Here is a 23,431-nt window from a genome sequence, read left to right on the forward strand (position 1 = left end):
TTCTAAGCAAGGCTGTACAGGGAGGCACTCTGGGGTTTAATTTAGAAAGAAAAGCTGGACTATGGTACATGTGCAGCTCCTAAAGATGATAATACACCGGTCATCATCTAAGGATAAGATTTATTTCAGATTAAGTTTGTTTTATTCTTATTCTCATTTCACACTGCTAACTGCGACACTTAAATATCCTTCACTAATATAGCAGACATAACTAGCATTTTTTAGGTTTTTCTTCAGTGCCAAGTAACATCACTACAAAAGAGAGAAAAACCAGAAATCAGATCAATCATAAAGTACTCCCTAGAAAGTTAAATTAACCAACTTTTAAGTTTATTATCTAATAGAAAATTAATACACATATAAGAATATATTTTCTTAGATGGAATATTAATGTCTTCTTTTTACTAACCCTCTTTAAAATAAACTAGCACTAGATATACTAGATATACTAGAATAGCACCAGGGAAAGATTTTTATACAAGAAATTTTCATTAACGACAATCATGAAAATACTACACTTTCACAGTACGACAAAAACTTCAGAAATACAGTCCTCACTGTGATGCAAATATAGTGTTGTAAAATTTAGTTCTTATAAGAAATATTAAGGAGCTAGTCTGTGAGTAAGAATAACAATGAAATTGAATAAATTTGTTATATCATTTTCTAACATCAAGGATAACAGCAGATGACATTAGGGCTTAGTATTAGACACCTAAACTTCTATTGTTCAATTTGACTCATATTAATCTTCTGCAGGGCCAATCTGAAATGTTTCAAGTATTTACTAGATACTTCTTTAAAAAAAAAACCAAGAAAAAGTCTAAGCCATTTATTGACATCATACAGAGAATCCATACTCAAAAGTGCAGCAAGTAGAATAAACAAGAAACAGGATACACAAGCTTAAATACTGTTCTATAAAACATCTCTGATTTTGTAAACTAAAGTAAGAACTATTAACCATCTCCGTTAAGAATCAAATTGCACAACTTCTACACAAAATGGACTGCATAGTGCCTAGAGCCTTGTGAAAGAATCAGAGCATATGATGAATCAAACTTAACACTAAAAATAGCCATCTGTATAAAAATTTACACATATTTAAGATGAAATGAGCATTAAAATATACACAGTGGAAGACTCCAGAAAGCACATTTTAGACATGATTTAGACAGTGTTTAAGCAACAACAGACACGAAAGTATGTCTAGAGACTGTAAAGTGTAAGTACACATGTAAACGCAGCATCAAAATATCAAAGTCACAGAAGGAACAAAGATTAACAGAATACTCACAACTCTGTCTGCACACAAATATCAAACTAAACTGCACTAAAAGAAACCCCCAAAGTATTGTCAGTTGTAAAGACCAAGCAATTCAAAACCATCTCTTCCATTTTAGTACAACATCATCTTTTGCTGCTGTAGGTACCATACTTCTGACAAAGTGTATTTTTTTTTTTGACAACCTTCTTTAAATTTTGGAGCAGGAAAGAGGTCTACAATTTTCTAACATTCACTTTAAGTCATTAAGTCATTTCTTAAAAAAGAACAATATTCCAAAAAAATGTAATTACTGAAAATAAACATTCAAAGTAGTCACAAGGGTAGAGAAGGAGGGAGAAAAGATTAACCTTACATCTTACAAAAGTCATCCAACACTAAAGTACCAAACAGTTTAATTCTGCAAAGCTGCAGGAAAGACTCTAGCTACTTAATATTTCATTAACTTTTTTTAAGAGCCCTTATGCAGTCAAAATTTGAGGTATTTAGCAGTTCCATAAATATACTCAAAGTGGTTTTCAATACTCTCAAACTATGTCTTATTTACTTTGATTTTTTTAAAGGTATTTCTGCCTACATATGAAGCTGAACTTTCTAAGTATACGTGGTTTGGGGTGCTTTTGGTTACTGTAACGTATCTGCAAGTTTTTCTTATGCGCTTGACTCTTAAGAAAATCTTCATGTATTCCTAATGCAAGTTTTCTAGAACACAAACTGAAATCAATTAGAGAGTGAATAAAAATTCAACTTACAGTTTCATTTCTACAGTAATACCTACACTATGAACAGTACAAATAAAAACTTTCAAAATCAAATTATTTTATAAATTTATTAATCCTAAAAAAATAACCTCTGAGGGAAATAGACAATTCTTATTCCCTGCGAATGTGACAGTCAACATTAAGATAACAACAACATATCAAAGACCACATATGGTATCTGTATTAGAATGGGTATGTTGGCTAAGAGATGCTTTCGTCTAGAATTTATGGTTAGGTCCCACACACAGTGCCACTTTATCAAGGAGGGCAAGTAATCCTTATCACCAATTCTTTCTAGTATAAAAATGTCTACAAGTTAGATAACAGTTTATATTTAGAAACAATACTCAGCCTTGAAAGTAGTGACCACATCTTACAATATGAAACTTCACCTACTGTCCTTCATTTACTGCTTAATTCCCAATTTGATTTTATTAACTCACAACAATTCTTAATTAAGAATATAAAATTACTTAAAGAAAAACAATAATTAAACTAAGAGCCAGCTGAAGAATGCAACATGCTAACATGATTTGTTTTCACAGATTTCAAGGTTGAGAGTCCATTCATTTATCCTATTTGTCCCTAGGCATAATATGCCACCACAATACTTCATTTATTTAGATGAGAAAAAACCCAGAACTGCAGCGACATTTTTTAAAAGATATCCTGCAGAAAGATATCAAGTCTTGAAGAGAAGAAAAATGACTACTGTGCTTAATTTTTCACTGTAATTTTTCTGATTTGTTGCCTTAGACATTAGAAAACATAACGAATGAAGATGTTATCATAAAAATGCCATTTCAGTTACAGAGAATAACACAGAACCAGCTTTGGGCTTCACACAAATTGTAGTTCAGGTCAAACAACAGATTCATTTCTGGTGGAAGAACTGGGCCTCATAATATACACTGTCTTTCAAAAACCAACAGAGCAACCAAAACTTTCATAAGATCCCAATTCCTACATGTGCAGTTAGAAACAGAGCAAGGAGGTACTCCTGTTATCCGTTTACACTAGTAGGAACCTACCTCCAGCTGGTGATCACTCCTTACCAACGCCATACGAGCCCTTTGCAATGAACCATGCATTAGCTTGTGCAGTCTTAAAATTAGTTTCCTCAATCCCATTTGCTTCAGTGCTTTATCAACAAACGGCCTGTAAATAGAGGTCAAACAGTGTTGGCTGCAGCTTCCCTCAGCACTGCATTCTGGAATAACCCAAGAGGTGGAGTCATCCTCAGATTCAAGCCTATCAAGCCTCCTTGAATGGTCCTGAAAGTCAAAATTTGGCTTATTAGTAAAACTGTTCTCGATGGCTTGTCTAAGTTCTTCAACATTCTCCTCAGAGATTTGTTCTTCCCCATCACTCTCCTCTGTGCAAATTCCTGAGGATTCCTTTACTTCTGTTTCCCTATAAATGTCTTCATCCCCTGGATCATTGTCCTTAGATGGTCGAGGAGAAGGAATTTCAAACACTGGCCAGCCAATGTCAGAAAGATTTTTGATGCCCAATACAGTTCCCATAATCCTTAGCTTCTGATTTAAGTCTTTTGTAATATTTAACCATAGACAGAGTGCCTGCACCCTGTCTTGGAAGTCCTTTGCAGCATACTTTTCATAGTCCTTTTGAAGAGCCTGAAGAGATGGATAAAGTGCTTCTATATACTCCAGCAGCTCCATTATTCGCTTTACTTGCTCAAATGAGACCCGCTGGCGATGGAGGTGTTCATGGTAACTCGAGTAACCCAAAGCACTAGTTCCATGTGTTGATTTGCAAACTCCTTCTCCTGAAGTACCATTGAGACTGGCTCCATTTTTTACACAGGAGAAGCTTCCATAGTCCACTTTGAAGGTGAGGATTTCATTGATGATATCAGGGATAGCTTGACGGGCTGCATAGAGATGGAGGTCTTGGTCATTAATGCTCCGGCCAGCATGCCATGCTTGCAGCTCCAGCCAGATCAGTTCATTAGATCGGTTCAGCCAGACAGAAGAAGTGTTTTCCTGCCCTCTTTGCTCCCTGTCCTTTTTCTTTGAGACTGAGGTAAGTTTTAACAAAAGCCGCAGGGTTTCAAAGAATTTTAAACGATCTGCCGGGCAATCACTCCTAGAAGTCTGGCGTGTAGTTCTGGGTATTGGCATGGGCACGGAGACTGGAAGCTTAGCATTGCTACAGCCAAGGCTGAGGTAAGGCTTATTGAGATCAACATCTGGAATTGTCTTTTTTGGCAGAGACCCACTAACTGAGTCTAACATAAACGAGCACTGCACATTTTTCTTGTGATCTCGTTCTGTTGTCCTTAGAGCATCTCTGATCTTTTTCCCTTGCTTATAGCTGTGCTCTTCCACATTCTCAATCGTTTTCCCACTGTCTTTATGCAAAGACTGAGTTGGCACACTCATCTTTTCTGTAAGAAAAGAAAAAAGATGTGACTGCAGCAACAAAAAAAAAGCACTGTTCAAGTCAGCACCCGATCTCATTTCTTAGGTTGAGCATAACATTGTTTAATACCAATAAAACAAAACAGGCATGGAGAGAAGTAAAATACATTCTTAAAACTTACCGTTACTATAATCTAAATCAATAGTAGCACCACAGGATTTTTTTTTTCTTCTCTTGCTTTACCTCTTTTGTAGAAAGGACATCAGAGAATTTTCATTATCCTGACTATGCCATCTACTGAGAACGGAGTATGATCAAAAGGAAAAGAATGGTTTCCAAGTTCATTTTCTATACATTTGTCACACAACCTCCCAAACAAAAACTCAAAATGCAACAAAACATTATTAAGGATCAAAGTCAAAGAGAATTAAAGAGACTCCACTGCACATGCAATTTCATAAAAAACTGGAGCATACATAAATTTCAGCCTGAATGCACCAATCCTGCCTTTTGGGGAGATTCATCTCAGTTCTGGGAAGCCTTCTGTAGACTTTAAGGTAGATTAGAAATTAATCAACTTCTAACAGCACTTTGATGTTGAGGATTTTGGTGACCTTGCAAAATAAATTAAAATATTACTACATTTAAAGATCACTTCTGAACTTACATTCTACACAGAGGGTCGTCTAGATCCCTTCAGTTTCTATTTTTAACATGTTATTCTCCTTCACCCTTAATCTTCAGATCTCCCCACTCCACCAAAACACATTGAAAGAAAGGTAAGTTAAAAAGTATTCATTATTACACATCCAAAGTGCCCTAATACTTAAATGTTCATCATTCTTAAAGTAGAGGCACAATAATCTACAAATTGTTTCAGAAGCCTCTTTTTATGAACTTTACAGAAGATATTTTATACAACACTACCCAATTCATCATAAAAAAAACCCAAACATATTTTAAGACACACAGCAACCAAGAACAGGATATTCTCATGCCAGAAAAACCATTTTCTGACAAATAGAGAGACCTTGCTCCAAAAACTCAAAATCTATTAGCAGGGTTAAACAACTCCCTATTTCTCATAAAGGTATCAATCTTCAATATGTGCTCAGCAGCAAAGGCTAACAATGAAATATAATACATTACAGTTCTTTAGTATCACAATGTCTCTGTTTAGAAATTTTTTTAAAGCACAGAAAGAAACAAGAAGAAATAATCACCAAAAGCAAGAAAAGTTTATGTAACCACTAAATACAGAACTAAATAGGGTTAATGTTACAATTGAAGAGTTTTCCTGGGTTTTAAATGTGCCTTTTAGCAAAGTTAAAGAAGATTAATAATTCCAATGCCTACAGTTAACTGGCAAGAACAACAATATTTCTCTTCAATTCAGTGTAAGGAAGAGGTCTTTTGGTGAATGTTCTCTTCAGTGACGTCATTCGGAGATTGTATGAAGTGAAAGGAAACCAGAAGCTTTGGAAAATGTTTGTATTGGCCCTTCTTTTATTATGAACTTGCATTTAACAGCTCTATGCAACTAAAGAACTGACTGTATTCCCTTATTCACACTAAACAGTTTACCTTTTTCTTCCCTACATTTTACCTCAGAAATGTAATCCTTGCCATGCACTCTGTGATAATGTTTCCTGTTTCATGTGAAGCAACTTTATAAATTGCTTCCAAAACATCAACTGACAACAGTCAAGCTGTCATAACTCTGGTAAATAATCTTGACTGAAGTATTTAAAAAAAAAAAAAAAACAAAACAAAATAAATTAAACAAACAAATAACACCCCCACCACCACAAAACTAGTCATATTCTGTATGAAAATACTGAACATACAATCTTAAATGGCTTTTTTACACCTATCCAAGCTCAACAAAACCAGTACAGCTGCACATTTTTCTTTTTTTTCTTACGACAGCTTGAAAAGATGTACCTACTGAATGTTTTTTAAACTGTCTTTTCAACAGTTTTTTAAACTGTCTTTTCCCATATTCTGTATCTGCTTATAATAAAAAAAAAATGCTTAAAAATTCATACTTTAAGATACAAAAGTTTTATTATTAGATACCGCTACTTAGTGGAATTAGGAAAAAATCCACATATCAAGTATCTTTTGGTTTTTCCCCTCGTTATCACTTTATGACTGAAGAGTCAGCAGAAGCAAGCAAGAGTAACTACACTTGAATTGCTTCGGTGACATTAAAGAGTAATCACCAAAAACTGTATGTTTCAATAAACAGCCTGTGAAGTGCTTCAGAACATGAAATTTGGGCTGAGGAGCAACTACACCATTACTAGAGATCACAGAACTGCAGAAAAAAAAAGTGACTAAAAAATACCTCTGAAGGTCATTTTTTTCCAACTTCCTGCTCAAAGCTTGGTTTATTTCAAAACTAATTTAGCCTGCTTATGATCCTATCCAGTTCTGTTTTAGAAATCTCCTGAGATGGAAAATTTAACATCCCAAAAATCCCTGTGGCAAACTGTTCACTGTTTGAGTACTCCCATAGCAAAAGTTTTCTTTTAATACCCCAAAGAGTTTTTTCCCTTGTTGCAACTTACGGCAGCTGCCTCCTGTCCTTTCACTGCACCTCAGTATCTGCACCTCCATCTTCTGTATATCCCCCTCCATCAGATAATGACAGGCTATTGCTATGACTTTATGACAATTTGGGGAAAAAACCCCAAGACACCACATCTACCTTTCAAAGTGGAGCGGCTAGCAGGTCTCCCAATGTTATTCTTCTGATGCTTTGTTGACATACGCTTCATCTGGCGGGGTGTACTAGGAGGAGAGGTTCCATAGAAGGTGTCAGCACTTGCTTCATCTGATAACTCCTCAGGGTCATATTCAGAGATCTTGCAAGTAGCATCTTCTGATTTGCACTCTTTCCTGTAGAGAACAAGATAGACCATGATGTTCAAGCTAAAGAACTTTTACTGGCAATTCATCCATAAAACCCAGCCACAGTCAACCTTCTGTATTTTACTGCCACATCCATATATACTTACCCCAAGTTTTCACACCCATACGGACAACTTTCTAATCGAACCAATTATAGGCAACATACAAAGATGATGGTATAGGCAGAGGAGAACATAGTGTAAACATTCATGTACAAGGAAAATATTTCTTTCTGAAAAAGCTTGTTGCAAGCCTAAACTAAGAGGTATATGAAACAAAGATTCAAATATACAAATATAATGCAAGACACTCAATCTAATCAGTAGCAGGAACAACAGCAGAGGTTTTCCCTTCCATCCTCCATCTCCTTAACCCGTGTATACCACAAAGGTAACTTCTCAGTTGACTGCAAAGGTTCTCCTACCCTTCACAAAACTTATCTAGCATAGGACACCTGAACATATTTTCCACAGACCTTAACATTAAGTATATTAATACCACTGATACCACATATAAATATCATCACTCCCCAATGGTGCCATACAAGGAATTCTCTTGCTTTAACACATACCTGGGAGAAGAACACACACCAGTAGCTTCAAAGAGAGAAAAGAAAGCTTGCCTCCAACCTCTCATGTATTTCTGAAGCAAGTATGCAAATAACAACCTGACTCTATATAACTCTCAATAACTCCAGTAAAACACACTGAGGCAAAGACACTGATCTAAATCAAAGTAGCACCAGGACCCTGTAACTCCAATTTCACTTGAATCACAGATGACATTTTACTTGCCTCTGTTTTTGAGGCAGACAAGGAATGTTACTTATGCTCTGGTGGAATGAGTCCGAATTACTGCAGCAAGAAACATGCCAGAATATTGCCAGCTAATAGAACAGCACTAAGGCTAACAAAACAAAACCAAACAGATTTGGATAAACTTTTTGTTTATCTTTAGCTATAAACAGAAATAAATACCTTAGCATGCAGAACAATTATGTTCTCTACAAAGCCACAGGAACATTTAGTGCATGAAATTACTCTTCTCACACTACAGCTTTGAGAAGGCAGCAGGCAAAGAGATTACCCAAGAAGGTTAGAGGTTACCCAAGAAAAACGACTCAGGTGGTACTGTAGCACCACCTGTAGTCTAAGGAGAGCCCTACAGTGAATTTAATCACAATGGCAACCACACACAATCACCCAATACTTTTAGTCTAGTTTCCTTGCCTTGCAAAATTGTGCTGTCAGTGTGTTTTCTAGCAATCCAATTTAACCAACACCCACTGACCAAATATAACAAAAAGTCTTACTTTGTTCCTACAAATCTTGTGAAAATAGGTGGGTGAAAAAGAGAAATGGATCTTGTAAGTGCTGAGGTGGGAAAGTGCAACTCAAGTTCACATCTTTTTGGACACCAGAACAATTTTATTCCTGAGACCTCTTGCAAACAGCCCTACTGCAGAAAACACTCAGCGCACAGAACACCCCTCTGATTTTGCCAAAGGCAAATCAACCACAAGAGACTAAACCACATAAAACAGAAGTCATTAGTTTCAGTGCTTATGAAGTTATTTATTTTTTCAGTGATCTCACTGGCCTGGCAAGGCACAGGATGGGGTGCTGATGTCCTGTGGGGCCTGGTAGAACACATCCTGTGGCACTTGCATCAGGTGTCCAAGGCAGTTTTAAACTAGTTTAAGTTACCTCATTATGAAAGACTAGTGAAAACACTGTTTTTCTTCTGTTTTTAAGTAAGCAACCTCTTCAAAAAACATAATGATCGAACCTCTTCACCAGGCTGAATTAGGTGATCTTTAAAGAACATAAGCTGGTTATTTCAGTCATCATCGCTGGAGGCATTTAAAAGACCTGCAGTTGTGGCCCTCAGGGACATGGTTTAGTGGTGGACTTGGATGTATTACTTTACGGTTGTACTCGATCTTAGAGGTCTTTTTCAACCTAAATGTTTCCATAATTATACTTTCTTTGTTTCTTGCTATGTCCAATGAGAAGGCACGAAGGCCAGAAGTATTCAAATCACCCTTCAACCTCACACCTGAATTACAGACTTACCTATACAGCGACATCCAGTATGACTTACTTAACATTTGGCCATTTTTTCTGGGTAATTTAGTAAGGTGTTCTTTACTTTGGTAGAAAGCATAGCAGAGATCACAAAACATGCAGCACTTGAAGTCAGATCACAAAACAGTAATCACACTCTACAGAACCACTCCTGTTAGCAGCTGACGAGATGATCTAACCAAAGCTAGCTGGCCTGCTGAGAGAGACAAAGGCACAGGCTGCAACCCAAGTTTAAAAATTCAGCATGCTCAATTTAGGGTTCGTGTGAAAAGACTATACCTCAGCTCAGAGCTCAGATCAATGCCAGTGAACACAAAGACTCAGTTTCACCAGTGCAAGCCTTATTGTACAACAGTGCACTAAATATACAGGGTCTGAACTAAAGCAGCTACATGCTAGTATCATTTTTTCTCATCCGTACAACACCAGACATATACGATCATCAGCAGGAACACTCTGGTATTAAAACCAGTCATAATTTTTACAGATTACTGACATAGCATTTGCAGTGTTTGTATGTTATTTACCATCATGAACTAACCACAGACTAATTAAATCTGCCAGCCTATAAAATGCAGTGCTGGCAAACCCGAATCAGATTATAGTGTTGGTTATTACACAGAATTGTGGTTCCTAAATACTGTTGCAACCAGAGTTGGGAAACATTAATCACAGCTAATTTCTTCTTTGCCACCAAGAACTGTAGATTTCCCCCTCCCCCCCCATTAGGATGAGGACCATCCTAATCTTAATTAGCCATACATTGGAAAAGTGAAAGCTAGAAATGTCACAACTGCTGTTACTATTTGACAATAACAGCCTAAACCCAATCCTTACAAGGAAAACTAGAAGTGCACAGTTTTCACAGTAGTCTATTTACAGGTTGCTCTTAGCCTCAATTTTAATGAGCAAAATGCTTCTTAGCAATTTTACCCTATGAACATAGGAAAGATAGTAGCTAGGATGCCTAAATCAGAAATACTGGGAAAGCTGCAAGAGCAGTATGGTAAAAGCAACAACCAAAGCAAAATACCTTGACAGCTCTGGAACGCACCAAAAAAAAAAATCAACAAACCAAGAACATTTCCAAAAAGTAACTACTTTATGTTACACCAGGGTACATTTCAACCAGAATGTGAAAAGACAGAATACAAAATTTCTTTAATTTGCATATGCAGATGACAACAGGATTTTATTTTTACTTTTTTAACTGTGATAGCAATGTGTCTACAATTCCAGCTCAATCATGAAAACTGAAATAAATATTATTGATTTTCAAAGGTCTGCAAACAAAAATGGGAGAGTGGTAAAAGTGTCGTATGAAATCTGAAGCAGTAGGAGAGGGAGCAAAAGGCTGGTAACCACTGCTATTGATAAAGGCCATAAGCCTTTGGAAAAATGCAGTCATTTAGCACCAGAAATAAAATAACAAACGGAAGGACCACTGAAGATCACATAGGGACATGTTACTAGGCTAAAGTCAATTAACTAGGCTAAAGTCACACAGTATGATTTTTAACCAGTACTAACTTTTGCACTTTACTGAAGCATTATGCTAACTTTCAACGTTGGTAACAACTATTAATAAGAGGTCATGCTGAAAACTGTAACAGCTATATGGGGGAAACATCTCTTTACTCTTCCCTTTACATCAGCCACCCTCCTCATAAGCAGTTCAATTAGATTAGGCACGTACACAATTAACTCAGGTTCAGCCGTTGCTTATCATCCCACACACAGCTTAAAAGTACCTCCAGTACTCTACCTCCAGTAGAGGTCAACTGACTGAACTACAAGCACATGGTGATAAATTTGAGTTAGGCACTTACCACACAGTAGCCAGTATAATCAGCCTCCACAACCATTCGGAAGCTCTGTGCTCCATAGACAGATGCCATGAACAGCTTCCTGCAGTTTCCAAGACATTGCACCATGCAGACATCAGAAAGGCTCTTTCTCAAGACTTCTTATGGCACTCTGCCATTTCCATACAGAGATCTGTACAAGGTCTACCATCAAATTACCAAGTACCAGCTCTGGACATTCAGCGTCTGACTTAAAGGCAAAGTGTCTATTTTTCAAATACATACTCCTTAACTTGGATGCAGCTTGATAATTACAGTATGTAGGAAGACAAAGCTACATTAGTCTGTTTTTATTTATGTCCATTCCCAATTAGCTAGACTAGCAGAAAACACAGGCACTACACACTGCCAATCACATCTTTTTAAAGTTACCTAAAGGTAGTCACAATCCTTCTATTTCAAAGATAAACAATATTCTGATAAGAACTGTCATCATCTCACAGCCGCTGGTAATGCAAAGAGCAAACAGAATTTTTAGGTACCCAACTCTACATTTGTTAAAACTGAAAAACAGTAATGAAGATACTTGACCTTGTTTTCACATTTGAATCTCAGACACCCGAGCTCAGCATTTCTGAGCAGTCAACGTTAAATCTTAGTCACCAATAACCTGTCATTGCTGCCAACATATTAATAGGACTCTTAGAAACTTGGTAATATACTTCATAAAATTTTTAACAGTATAATTAAATTAGACTTGAAACTAAGGATATGTTTGGCTTTATAATTTGTTATCCTCAAGATAATTTGGATAAGCTAGAGGAAAATACCAAGTTTTGGGTTTTGTTTGAACAAGAATCACTACCACAAAGATAAACTGCAGATACGGTCCTCCTTAAAGTTCTTCTAGTGTAAAAATTTGAAACAAACAAGAAAGTCTTCAAATTATGAAGGGCAAATGCAATTAGACTTGTAAAAAGCACCACATCTGTACTAAAGCCTGAATCAGCTTCCTCCTGAGAAAAAAAAAAAAAGCTTTATTACTTCTGGAAATATCACTTCTTAGCAAACGAACAACATGGTTTTGGGTAAGGAGTTGGAAGCAGTATCTGTTAGCTGTTGCCTTTCCAAATTTTAGAGAGAATCTATGCCACATCCCACCAGTAGAACAAAAATATCTGAAAGCAACTTCAAGTTAGAAGGGAGAACAATAACAACAGCTTTGGTGTTCCAAGTTTCCAGTTCACAAGGAATCTCGCAGCCATTACTTTACTGTAGATAACTTGACAATAAAGCCTGGCAGAAAATCATCTAACAGTACTCTCTACTGGAAAAGAGGAACTTCAGAGTACCATCCCTTCTGGCATGTATAAATTAAAAAAGGTAGAAACAAAGCAAAAAAATAATAACATTCTTCTCTGAAGAACTTGCTGCCTCCCCAACTCTTCCTTCAGTTGGTAAGTAGAAAGCAAGATTGCTAACTCTTTCCATTTCTGTTTTTCAAGCAGGCTTCTCTAACTCAATTTGTGTATTCCTATGATCACCCTTATAGCTGCACTACTCTTCCTTTCTACAGCAGGTGACTAATCCTATCTAGCTAAACGCATCCATTTCCCAGCTCTCCTGAAAGCTAAGACATAAATATTTATGAGGGTCACATTCAACCTTTCATTGATTTCTCTAACCATAAAAGCAGATAATACTTAAAGCACACAAATGTCAAGGCTAAAATGAACAGCAGGAAAGAACACAAACTTAAAACTTGATCAACCTGAGATTAGCTCAGTTGGTTGGAGCATGGTGTTAATAACACCAAGGTGATTAGTTTGACCCCCATATGGGCCATTCACTAAAGAGCTGGACTCTATGGTTCTTGTGGGTGCCTTCCAACTCAGAATATTCTGTGATTCTAACTTACCTTAAAATTGGAAGAAAGTTTGAAGGAGACAGAGATCCTAAAAATAATGCCTGGAGGTGATCCAAGTAAATGAAAAAATATTTTGTCATGTTGTTGTCTTAAAAGAACATTTTAAGGCAAAAATCTAGGGCTTTTCTGTATTCACTAAGTATTTCAAAACTACATTGTAAAGAAGATACAGTACCAGTCTAACAATTTCAGTTTTAAGAAATATTCAAATTCAAATTTAGCTGTACATAGCTACATTTTTTTCTCCCTGAGGAATCAGGGTAAAGGCAGAACATGTGATCATTTGTCTCTGTCGTCTAGGAATGAACCACCAGCATGTTGGAGAAAAAAGGATGACACCTGAGCAGGAAGTGGGAGGGCAGAGAATTTACTTAGAACAGATAGTAATTTTACTATTTACTGCTGACACAAAATGCAAAAAAACACTTGCATCTTTCATCAAGTAAGTCTGCAGATGCAAATCTTACAGAATCTAAGTTTTCATTAGAACAGTTTATGGTAGAGACACTTGTAAGAGCATAAAAGCCACGAGGTAATATTAAAAAAAAACTTTGAAAATCAAGTATGAAATGTAATGAAGCTTACTCATACAATATTTTACAGTACAAAACCTCAGAAATTACCAACATTACGGTCACAGTAAGACGACACAAGAAGGGGAACCTCTTCCCATGCACCTTTTGCCTCCCACGTTGTACATCCCTGCCCTCTGTGCACAGAAGTCGACCATCATGTGACCTCAGCCACCAAGCCGACAGTGAAAAAAAAAACAATTCTGGTGCATCGTTTACCCGTCAGACCAATTTGCAGGACATTTGACTGCTAGATCCAGAGAGAATGCAGTGGAGGACCTTGGCTTCCTTTTGTAGAGAAACCAGGGGAGAAATCAACCTGCTTAGTGTAAAGTGAAACCGTGCCTTCAGTCACTCTATTCTGGCTGCATTGAACCAATTTACAAGACTGTCTGTCCCTTCTGCTTTCCACTTGGCCAGAAGTCACCAGCACCCAAGATGCACAGGTATAACTGAAAGTACGGCCCCTTGGTTCTTCACTGGTGCTGCTGAAACAATCCAGCTTAGCTGGAATGTCTTTGTTTGCAGGATTTTTCCAACTTCAACCACTTTAATTTTGCTTAGGCCAGCAAATGTTACACTAGCAAGTTCCGTATGGCAGACATTCCTAGTTCAAGGAGGGGAAGTGATGGATGTCAGGAGATGACAACAGTGATTTCTAATCGGAGTCAACCGCAAAACCAATGCAAATTTTTACTTGCAGAAATAATAAAAGCAAAATACTTGGGCAGGAAGACGGTTAAGGTAATACCTGTATCACCACCAAGAACTGATTGATTATGTAGCTCCAGTAGCTTATTTACAAATTAACCTATGAACAGAAACACTAAAACTTCATCAGAAAATAGTCACAATGTATCAGTAGCACCTTAAAAGCCATGCTTTGCTCACTATTTACACCTTGTTTATCTTCGAAGACCGACCTGTAGCACAGCTGCCCAAATACAGACACTCAAGGCCGCTATGAACCCCTCGCCACCCACTTCCAAACTACAGGTTTATACTACAACAGCCTTGCTAACAATTAAGAACCAAGCACAATAAATTCTAGATCAGCTAAGTCCTGGGAGAAATATAAGGCAAGTATTTCTGTTGCAACACAAACAGTGGTTTAGAGCAGGACTTCACGGTGACAGAGGAACCACTACTTCTCCAGAAATCAACAAGGAAAAATATAAAAAAGTCATTATTGGGGAAAAGACTAATGTAAAGCTTAGAGCTAAATAGCTACGCTTTAATTGATTCCCAATGACAACTATTCCCCTTTGGTAACTCTCAGTTAAGCTTTTTAATTAGAACAGAAGGACCCAGCAAGTGTGGACACACTTCATTTCTACAACAGGTCTCAAGCACGTCTCATCACCCAGTGCTGCCCATTACAAAGTTCCTTACAGCGCTACTGCACTCACTAGCAAATTTTAGCTTAAGAGAGAAAGTCGAAGAAAATTTTCTGCTTCTCAAGATCTGGAAACTACCAGAATCAGTTTTGTGAATTACTGCTACTTTGACAGTTTAACCAAAAATTCTCCTATTTTCTTGGGCAGAAGCTTCTACGTGCTTATTATATTTACAACAGAAAGGCAAAGTCACAGAAAAAGCTAACAAAAGCTGTTGAAACAGTGGGGAGGTGTTGAAGCACCTGCTGAGCAATTATAAAAATATGGTAAACCTCAAAAAGAAGAAACTGTCAAACAATGATTGAAAAATAAATTATGCAAAAAGCAAAGCAGTATTCATCTTTTTATTGCAAGTAATGCTAAGAACTACTGAGACTTCTGAAAGTTACACCAACTAGAAATAAATATAAGAAAATTAAAAAAATAGAGCTCTTGTAAGAGTTTTGGCTGTTCTTCATGTTCTCATCTTAGAAAAAATAATACTCAGAACTTTCTGTTCTTTTTACTAGTAAATTTGGAAACAGAAAAAGGTTATCTAATTTTTCCATCTTGGATTCTTATACATTTTTATGCAAAGTTGAAATTGTGATGTAACAGCATTTACAATAGATTAATATCTGAGTTTCCAATGATAAACTATTTTATTAAAACTATGTTATATTTTATTTTTATAAGAAAGATCAACAGGCCTATTTAATTCTGCCTTTGCTCTGCAATGTGAAAAAAGTGTGAAAATGTTGATGGGTTTGTCAGGTTTCCACATCCACGTTTAAGCCTACCAGGTGAGGCTGCAAACGGATCAAAGTTTAGAACTGCAGAAACAGGAGCTAAGAGAACACCCAGCCCAGCTGGAACCCAGCTCTCTTAACTACTAATGTTAAAACATTCATTGACTCCAGTCCCCATGCTTCTTCCTTAGTGCTACTTTTTTCAACTTTAACTATATGTAGCTCATATTTGGGGGAAAAAAAAATTAAACTGATTTTTTTTTTTTTTCCGTAAGAAGTTCTGAAAGATGTTCTCCTCACTAAAGATGGTTGAGCACTACATAGCACAGTATCATCCAAAGAGTAAGTGCTGCAGTTAAGCTCTTGGCACCAGCACAAATCATATCCTAAGGTCTCAAGCTACTCACTGAAAAAATAAAGTATATTTAATTAAAAACTACTTATGAAAAATCTGTGCCAACATATCTTGTTGGATTTTCAGGAAAATTTAAGCTACACCAAGAAAAGCTACATACTACTGGGACAAGAGATATTATGACAGAAAGTGTTAGGGTGCTAGGCTCAACCATAAATAAATCACAGACCTCTTACAAAAGGTAGAATATGTAAAAGCTACTCTGCTCCCATTCTCCCACACACAAACTTCTGGCAGACAGTTCCACTCCTAGATACTAGATAAGAAGAAGCTAACAACTGGTTTTGATCCCAAAGTTTCAGTTTGTCTTTTAGATAAAGTCAAAGTCTACAAGAACCGTGAAAGCAAAGCTATAAAAGTTAAATATGCTTTTAGTGTAAGTTGATGCCTAAGCGCCTGATGCTGGACTACTACTCTGTGACCTCTGGAAAACCCATGTGAGGCAATGGAGCTTCATTACTCAGCATTATTTGGAGCATCCCAAAAGCTCAATGGTCATGTCCATGGCATGTTCTACACTGTGGCTGAGAAGTTACAGAGGCACAAGTAACTATGGCTTTATTACCACCTACTGGATGGATGTTTTATAGCCAAAATGGCAAAAACCTCTCAGAGAACCCATCAGCAAGTAAACCAGCAGCACATACAAGCCAAGGGCAGAAAAAACCATAAATATATACCACATCAGAAAGCAACACATAACATTAAATAGCATTGAATATTAGCAGGACACAGAAGGAACAGAACTAGTTTCCTCCTACCTTGAGATAGCAGGAGACATTCATAAGGACAATAAAGTGATATCGCATCTTGTCCAGCTCCAGAATAAACCTGATCAAGGTTCATGGCAAGTTGATGTGACCTTACACACAGCGTTCTTCGACTGAACATGCGTGAACATTAAGAACTCAGTAACGCTCAAATTCAGGTGTTAAACACTGTTATTTGGCTTTATGCTTGCAGTCAGCCAGGAATGAGCATGGGACTATTATCAACTCTTTAAATAAATAAGCTTCTACGTTACTTTTAATAATTCAAAAATTATTTAGTTAATGGATTACAGACTAAACACAGTATGAATGCAGTTAACACTTGAGAGAATGAGAACTTGGAAAGTAACAGCCCTGCAACCATAAATGTCACATACAACAGCAAATCCAACCACACAAATGAAGAAACGAGTTGAGGTACCTGCATCTTCCTGTGTTGACAGAGGTTAACATCGTACTTGACTAGCAGTAGGTAGTATGAAAAACTGTCTTCTAAATGCATTCTGGATGCAGTTTGAGAGAATGGTTTGCATATTATTTTAGAAATATGGTTGTCATGGAAGCTAAATCTTTACAGGCCTCTAAAAATCCCAATTAGCTCCCTGAAATAAAAATTACCGCACATCCCTTATCCTTTCCCTTATGTTCAGTATACCATTTTTCATCATAGTACGGTTTGCATTCCACAAGGGTCAATCTCACTAGGTTACATAATAGTAAAACCAACCTTGACACGGACAGCACTAATTAACAGACACAAAAACAACTGAAGCAGGCACACAACATAGACTAATCCTTGCTGCTACAAATGCCAAAGACATCTCAACTATCACTTCATGTGTGTTTGTGCGTAGGTGGAGCAATCAGTCATTCATCCCAATCTTGCACATGTAAACAAGAAAATGCAATACATGAAGAGTAGAGATTACATCTTGCTTCACTTAAATGCATGGGGGAAAAAAAGCAAAACAGCAAAGTATGGTAACAGTCTATATACTTAAATAATTTTCCCCACTGAAGTTATGATCCTAAGTTAATAAAATAATTTTAAACCCTTTCACTGCTGATACCCTATCAGTCATACAGATAGTTTGGTAAACAGGAAAATAGGTTGAGCACAATTCTTGACGTGACCTCAGGTTTCCCCCAAACCACAGATGCTGCAGACTGACAGCCCTATTCGGTGTCATCATAGAGCCAACAAATCTGATAGACAGACTACTGAAAAGTTTCCCAGCGCAGAGGAAGCCTCCACACTATTCACAATTCTTTGTCCCACTTAATTCACAGCCTTGCTCCTTTTTTCACCCCTTGAACTGGATGCATGCAAGGAGAAAAGAGGGCTACAAGCAACCATGGTACAAGTTACTAGTCCTATGGCTCTTCATGCCTTTGCAGTGCTGCCAAACAAAGGACAAAGTCCCAAGAAACTAAGGACATGCTTAAGGCCTCATTGTTTTCTATAGTGGATTTTGTGCCAGAAAATTCTTAGAAAAGTCTAAAATTTGGCTTGGGAAATTTAAAGTCTATAGGCAATAATCAAAAAACACCAAACATCTGTTTTAATTAGCATTCGAAGTTACCTACTGGAAACATCTTATCTGGAAAACCTTCTGCTCGTTTTGTTATAAGGATTGATATTTAAATGTGAATACTTCCCAAAACTTTCCAGTAGTATCTTTTCATTTATGCATAACCACTGCATGCTATCCAGTGTCCAAATGCAATCCTATCTCAAAATCAAAATCTGCTTGTAGGTTCCCTCAGTATTTTTCAGATTAGAGATGCCTCCCTTCTCTCCACCCCAAAGTGTGTTTCAGGAAATAAAGGAAGACCTGGGAAAAACAGTATGATTTTGGATTCTCAATGAAGACTAAGGACTGTGTAATTAAAAAAAAAAAAAAAAGCCATGAATATATTTTATGCTTGCCTTAAATTTATAAAATCTACCACTGCATTTATATTCTAACAAGACACAGAATGCTCACACAAAGGCAAACAGGTTTCTAATACATAAGGCAGTCTCACAACAACAAATCAATAAGCTTTCTTTTTTAAACAAATGTAGGTGTATTGTTAATGAGAATGACTGACTACTTCTCCAGCAGAATTTAACTTAAAGAGAATGCATTATATCAATGCACTTTAGTGCTAGTCAGAAGAATTCTTGATCATAAGAACACATTCATACTCTACAAAGAAGAATAAAAGCAACCTGCCACCAAAGAGATTTCAAATTCCCAAGCCTGCACACAGTCCCATTGATTTCAACAAGATCTGACCTCACAGACACAAGACTAAACCTAATAATCACTCCAAAGTTTAAATCAACTGTAGTAATGTTTGAAAGATATACAATGCTTTACTCTTTTATTACATTTAAGTCAAAGCAAGTGCTGCATAAAGCCAGAGAAGCAGTTCAGTTCTAAGGCAGATGTGAAGTTGGTACACAAAGCACACACTGCACTGAATCACAGTGGAGTACACGTATTACCCTACACAAATTAAGGCTACTTAATTGTTTTAAGACATCCCTTTCCCACCCACCAGGTCACTCTGAAATAACTAATTCAGTTTTCATCTGCTGGGTAAAGTTGCCACCAAATTATCCACACCCACATCCGACTCATATAAACCGTCTTGTAATAACGAGAATCCAGCAGAGGTCAGAAATGGCCCTGCACAGGAAATGCCTGGGTGTTTCCATTCAGGCCCTGAAGATTACTCTTCTACATGAAGACAGCCCAGGTCTAGGGTCACACTGTTGTACAAACTTATTTTAAATCTTTTTCTGCTTAACCTGCACTATTATTCTTTAAAGATACTGTAAAAAGGAACTTGTAAGATTATAAATTCAGTAGCTCTACTGACATTTGTATTTCACAATATTGCTGTTAAATTTAATTAACTATTATATACCTTCTGGTTTTGGCATTGTCATGGCATAAGAAAAACAAATCATTAATACACATTAATGAAAACTCAAACCAGACATTTTTCAACTCCATAGCCTTGATCCAAACTGGAGTGTATCACCAATTCACTTTTATTACATCAGTACAAAACAGCAGCTTGCAGTATCCATGAACTATCTCAGCAACATGACAGCATACAGCTCTTTTGCACAGCACACCTGGAATACAATGCACCAGACTACAACTGCCTGAGAGTACAAATTGGTCACACATGCGTTTTAAAAACGTTTCCTGAATGCCTCCTAGTGAGAAGTGCATCAACAGGATGTTATTTTAAAAGAAGAAATAATTGCCACTGAATTAATAACTTGAAGTTATGCAATACTTCTACAGCCAGTTGGAAACACTAAACTATGAAGTAATTTGCATCTCCATCTCTCAGCAGGGCACAGATGGAGAGTTGCAAAAAGCTAATCTGCAGGTCAGCACATTCAGGAGGCGACAGCAGTTGCAAAAACCTTGAGGCACCACAACACTAGTCTTCTTTGTGAAGGTGGTTTTTTTTTTAACTCTTTCTTCTGACAACTATCGATTGCAATGTTGCCAGCAGCGACACTCCGTGATCCTGCTGTTTTGCCAGCACGCCAGAGAGAACCCGATTTTAATCACGGCTGCTATAAACACGAGACTCCCTTCCAGAGGGCAGCGCTTTTATCACCGCAGTTCACAAGCCAAGGAGCACAGGTCACGCTCCGCCAGCCTCCCGGGGGCTGCATCTGCTGCTGCCGCTACTCCCTGCGAGCCCCCGAACTTTCGCCCCGACCCCCCGCGCCGGGCTCGGCACTGCCCGAGACACCCGCTCCCGCCGCGCGGCTGGGGGCCAAGGAAACGAGCTGCTTGTAATTGCGAAGCGCCCACAAAGCGCTGCCTTACCCACCGCAGCCGCTAGAGATTTCTTATCGGAAGACTTTCTCGCTCCGTGGGCGCTCTGCAGGAGCGCTGAAGCAGCCGGAGGCTCTGCAGCGCAGAGGGACGGGAGGCTGAGCGCGCTCCCCTGTCCCGGCGTTCGCAGCCCCGGCCGGCGCCGCTACCCGCACGGAGCTCCCCGTACTGACCTCCCCGGCGGCGGCTCCTCCATGGCGGCGGCTGCACAGACCGGCGCGGCGGCGTCTCTCATGCATGCAGCGGGGCCGGCATGGCGACGGGCCGCGCTGCGCGGCGCGGGGGCGCAGCGAGGAGCGGGCGGAGGCGGCGCGGAGCGGGAGCGGGTCCCTACCCGGCTGCAGGAGCGCGGCCGCGCAGAGCCGCTCGCGCGACCGCCATCTTGGGAACGGCCTCCCAGGGCAGCGGCGCCGGCAGCATCGCTACGGCGCGCCACGAGGGACCGGCCGCGCCAGAGGCGCCCGCTCCGCCGCGGCCGGGCTGGGGGCGGCTCCGGACACGGCTCCGCCGCCTCTCCCGCAGCCGCGGGGACGGGGCGCGCTGTGGAACCGGAACACTTCCCCCTACAGCCGCAAACGACACATCCCCACGACTCTTCGGAAGGGGCCGTGTTTATCCCGGCGGCGAGCGGTGGTGGGGGCGCGGCGGGTGCTGCCGCCCCCTCCCCGCCCCGGCGGCGGAGCGGTCAGGCGATGCCGGCAGCCGCGGTCCCTGAGCCTGCGCGATCTCACATCGCTGGCAGACAGAAATAGAAGAAAACTCTAACTGCTGGGAGGAAGGTGGTTTACCTCAGCAGGTCTCGGCTCCCTGCAGCCTTGCTGGCCCCGTGGCCACCGCGTGCGGAGGCTGGAGCGACCACGGCCTGATCCAATAAGGTCGAAGGCGTGAAAGGCCCTTGAGATCCCGTTGGGGGGTGCATGGACGAATGATCTTTATTCTGCTGCTGACACAGTAACTTGTTTAAATTTATGAACCTGGACTTTCTAAACCTGCCAGCAGCTCTGCTTATCGGCCTTGGACAGCGAACCGGAGCTTTGTTATCCAGTTGGAAACACAGGGAGGAAAGATGTAATTTACTGGACTGTAGTTTGGCTGGAATACCAACATTAACACCCTTCAAAGGTAGAATAGTGCTATGGGTTGTTTAATTGTCAGGGTTGGTGAGAGGGAGCCTCATCTTCTGTTTTATGGGACTGGAAGCACAGCATCAAACCCCAGCATCGGTAATGTGCATACAAACCATATGTGTTATTTCTGAGGAGGGAAGTTTGAACTTTGACTGGAATCAGTTCTAGATTCTGCTTTATGTGCAGTTCCTTCATTAAATTAGCTCTACAGGAAATTTGCACCTTTCTGTCTGATACTGAAGTTCAGTTGTAAAGCCAGATAAAGTTGTCTGTTTACCTGTGAAAGTTTACGAAACAAATTCAATAGGCCTATTGAAATAAAAGTTTTTTTTAAAGCTGAAATTGCATATTATACTTCTGCTACACATTTACCATCTTAATAAATACATGCATTAAAATGCAGGACCAGATGAATAACATTATGCAGGAAGCCACTTATAGTTCAAGAAAAATACCTAGATCATCATGACCCTGATGGTCATAAACATCAAGACATTCGGTATTCAGGTTGAGAATTATGACTTAAGATACCCCTAGAATTTTTGGCCAAGGTTAGAAATGCTGAAGTGCTAACCTAATAAATTACTTGTCATCTCCATAAAAAACATAAGGGAAATCTGCCTGTTTCACATGCATGGGGTTTAGTGTGATCACAAATAACTAAGGCTCAATGTCATTGATGAAATTTTAACATACTTTTCGGTACGTTAATTCGGTATGTTATGTTACAGGTGTTGTCTGACACCAACTCTGCACTTATTTGCAGGGCACAGAAGTATTTAGCAATCGCGACAAAATCTTTCAGCTTCTTTGCTTCTTCAATCAAAACAATCAGTGTACGGTATGTAGAAGCACACAGTTTTCATCAGCTAGGCAAAAGAATCTGATGCTGCCTTTTGCCATAGATGTGATGGCATAATGGTGCAGACACACAGACATCCCAAGGAACTTTGGCAAAGGTGGAAATGGGGACTGACCACTGCCACTGCTTTCTGTAAATATAATTTATTGAAGTAAATTGGGCTTCACTGCAGCCTCTCAAACAAGGAGGTCCAGAAAAAACTTCCCTGCATGCCTCTTCCCCTTCAGGGCAACCCAGCAATATTGGGTTGCATCACATTCTTGTGGTATACCTTAGAGAATATTCTACCACTGCAGATAACTGGCCAAAGCAAAGCAAGGCAGTAAGTTTAATACAGTGATGCTTCTTTGTCTGCAATAGACCATAGTAAGCAACGTAGGAGAAAACTGTAAGAGGAGAGATTTATGAATGGTCTACAGAAAACTTGGGAAGAAATTGAAAGAGATGCAGGAATATATGGAGCTGATAGTACAGGAAACATGGAGCTGATAGTACAGGAAACATGAGGCTGTCAGAGCCTATAGAGAGAAAAAAAAT

At 38.9% G+C, this 23,431-nt stretch overlaps 1 protein-coding gene across 4 annotated transcripts in view; it reads right to left on the bottom strand.

The window, feature by feature from the left end:
• Positions 1-21,282, bottom strand: part of MAP3K4 (mitogen-activated protein kinase kinase kinase 4) — a 67,453-nt gene extending 46,171 nt beyond the window's left edge. For all 4 annotated transcript variants that reach the window (XM_032682499.1, XM_032682497.1, XM_032682498.1 and 1 more), the window contains exons 1-3: positions 21,079-21,282; positions 7,145-7,335; positions 3,078-4,456 (exon numbers count right to left, since the gene is read on the bottom strand). In XM_032682499.1, coding sequence (XP_032538390.1) covers positions 3,078-4,456; positions 7,145-7,335; positions 21,079-21,140 — 1,632 coding nt within the window. In that variant the 5' untranslated portion in view covers positions 21,141-21,282. The remainder of the gene's footprint in view (positions 1-3,077; positions 4,457-7,144; positions 7,336-21,078) is intronic.
• Positions 21,283-23,431: the final 2,149 nt, after the last annotated feature.

Source organism: Chiroxiphia lanceolata, chromosome 3 (genome assembly GCF_009829145.1).
Source record: "Chiroxiphia lanceolata isolate bChiLan1 chromosome 3, bChiLan1.pri, whole genome shotgun sequence".
Taxonomy (NCBI): domain Eukaryota; kingdom Metazoa; phylum Chordata; class Aves; order Passeriformes; family Pipridae; genus Chiroxiphia; species Chiroxiphia lanceolata.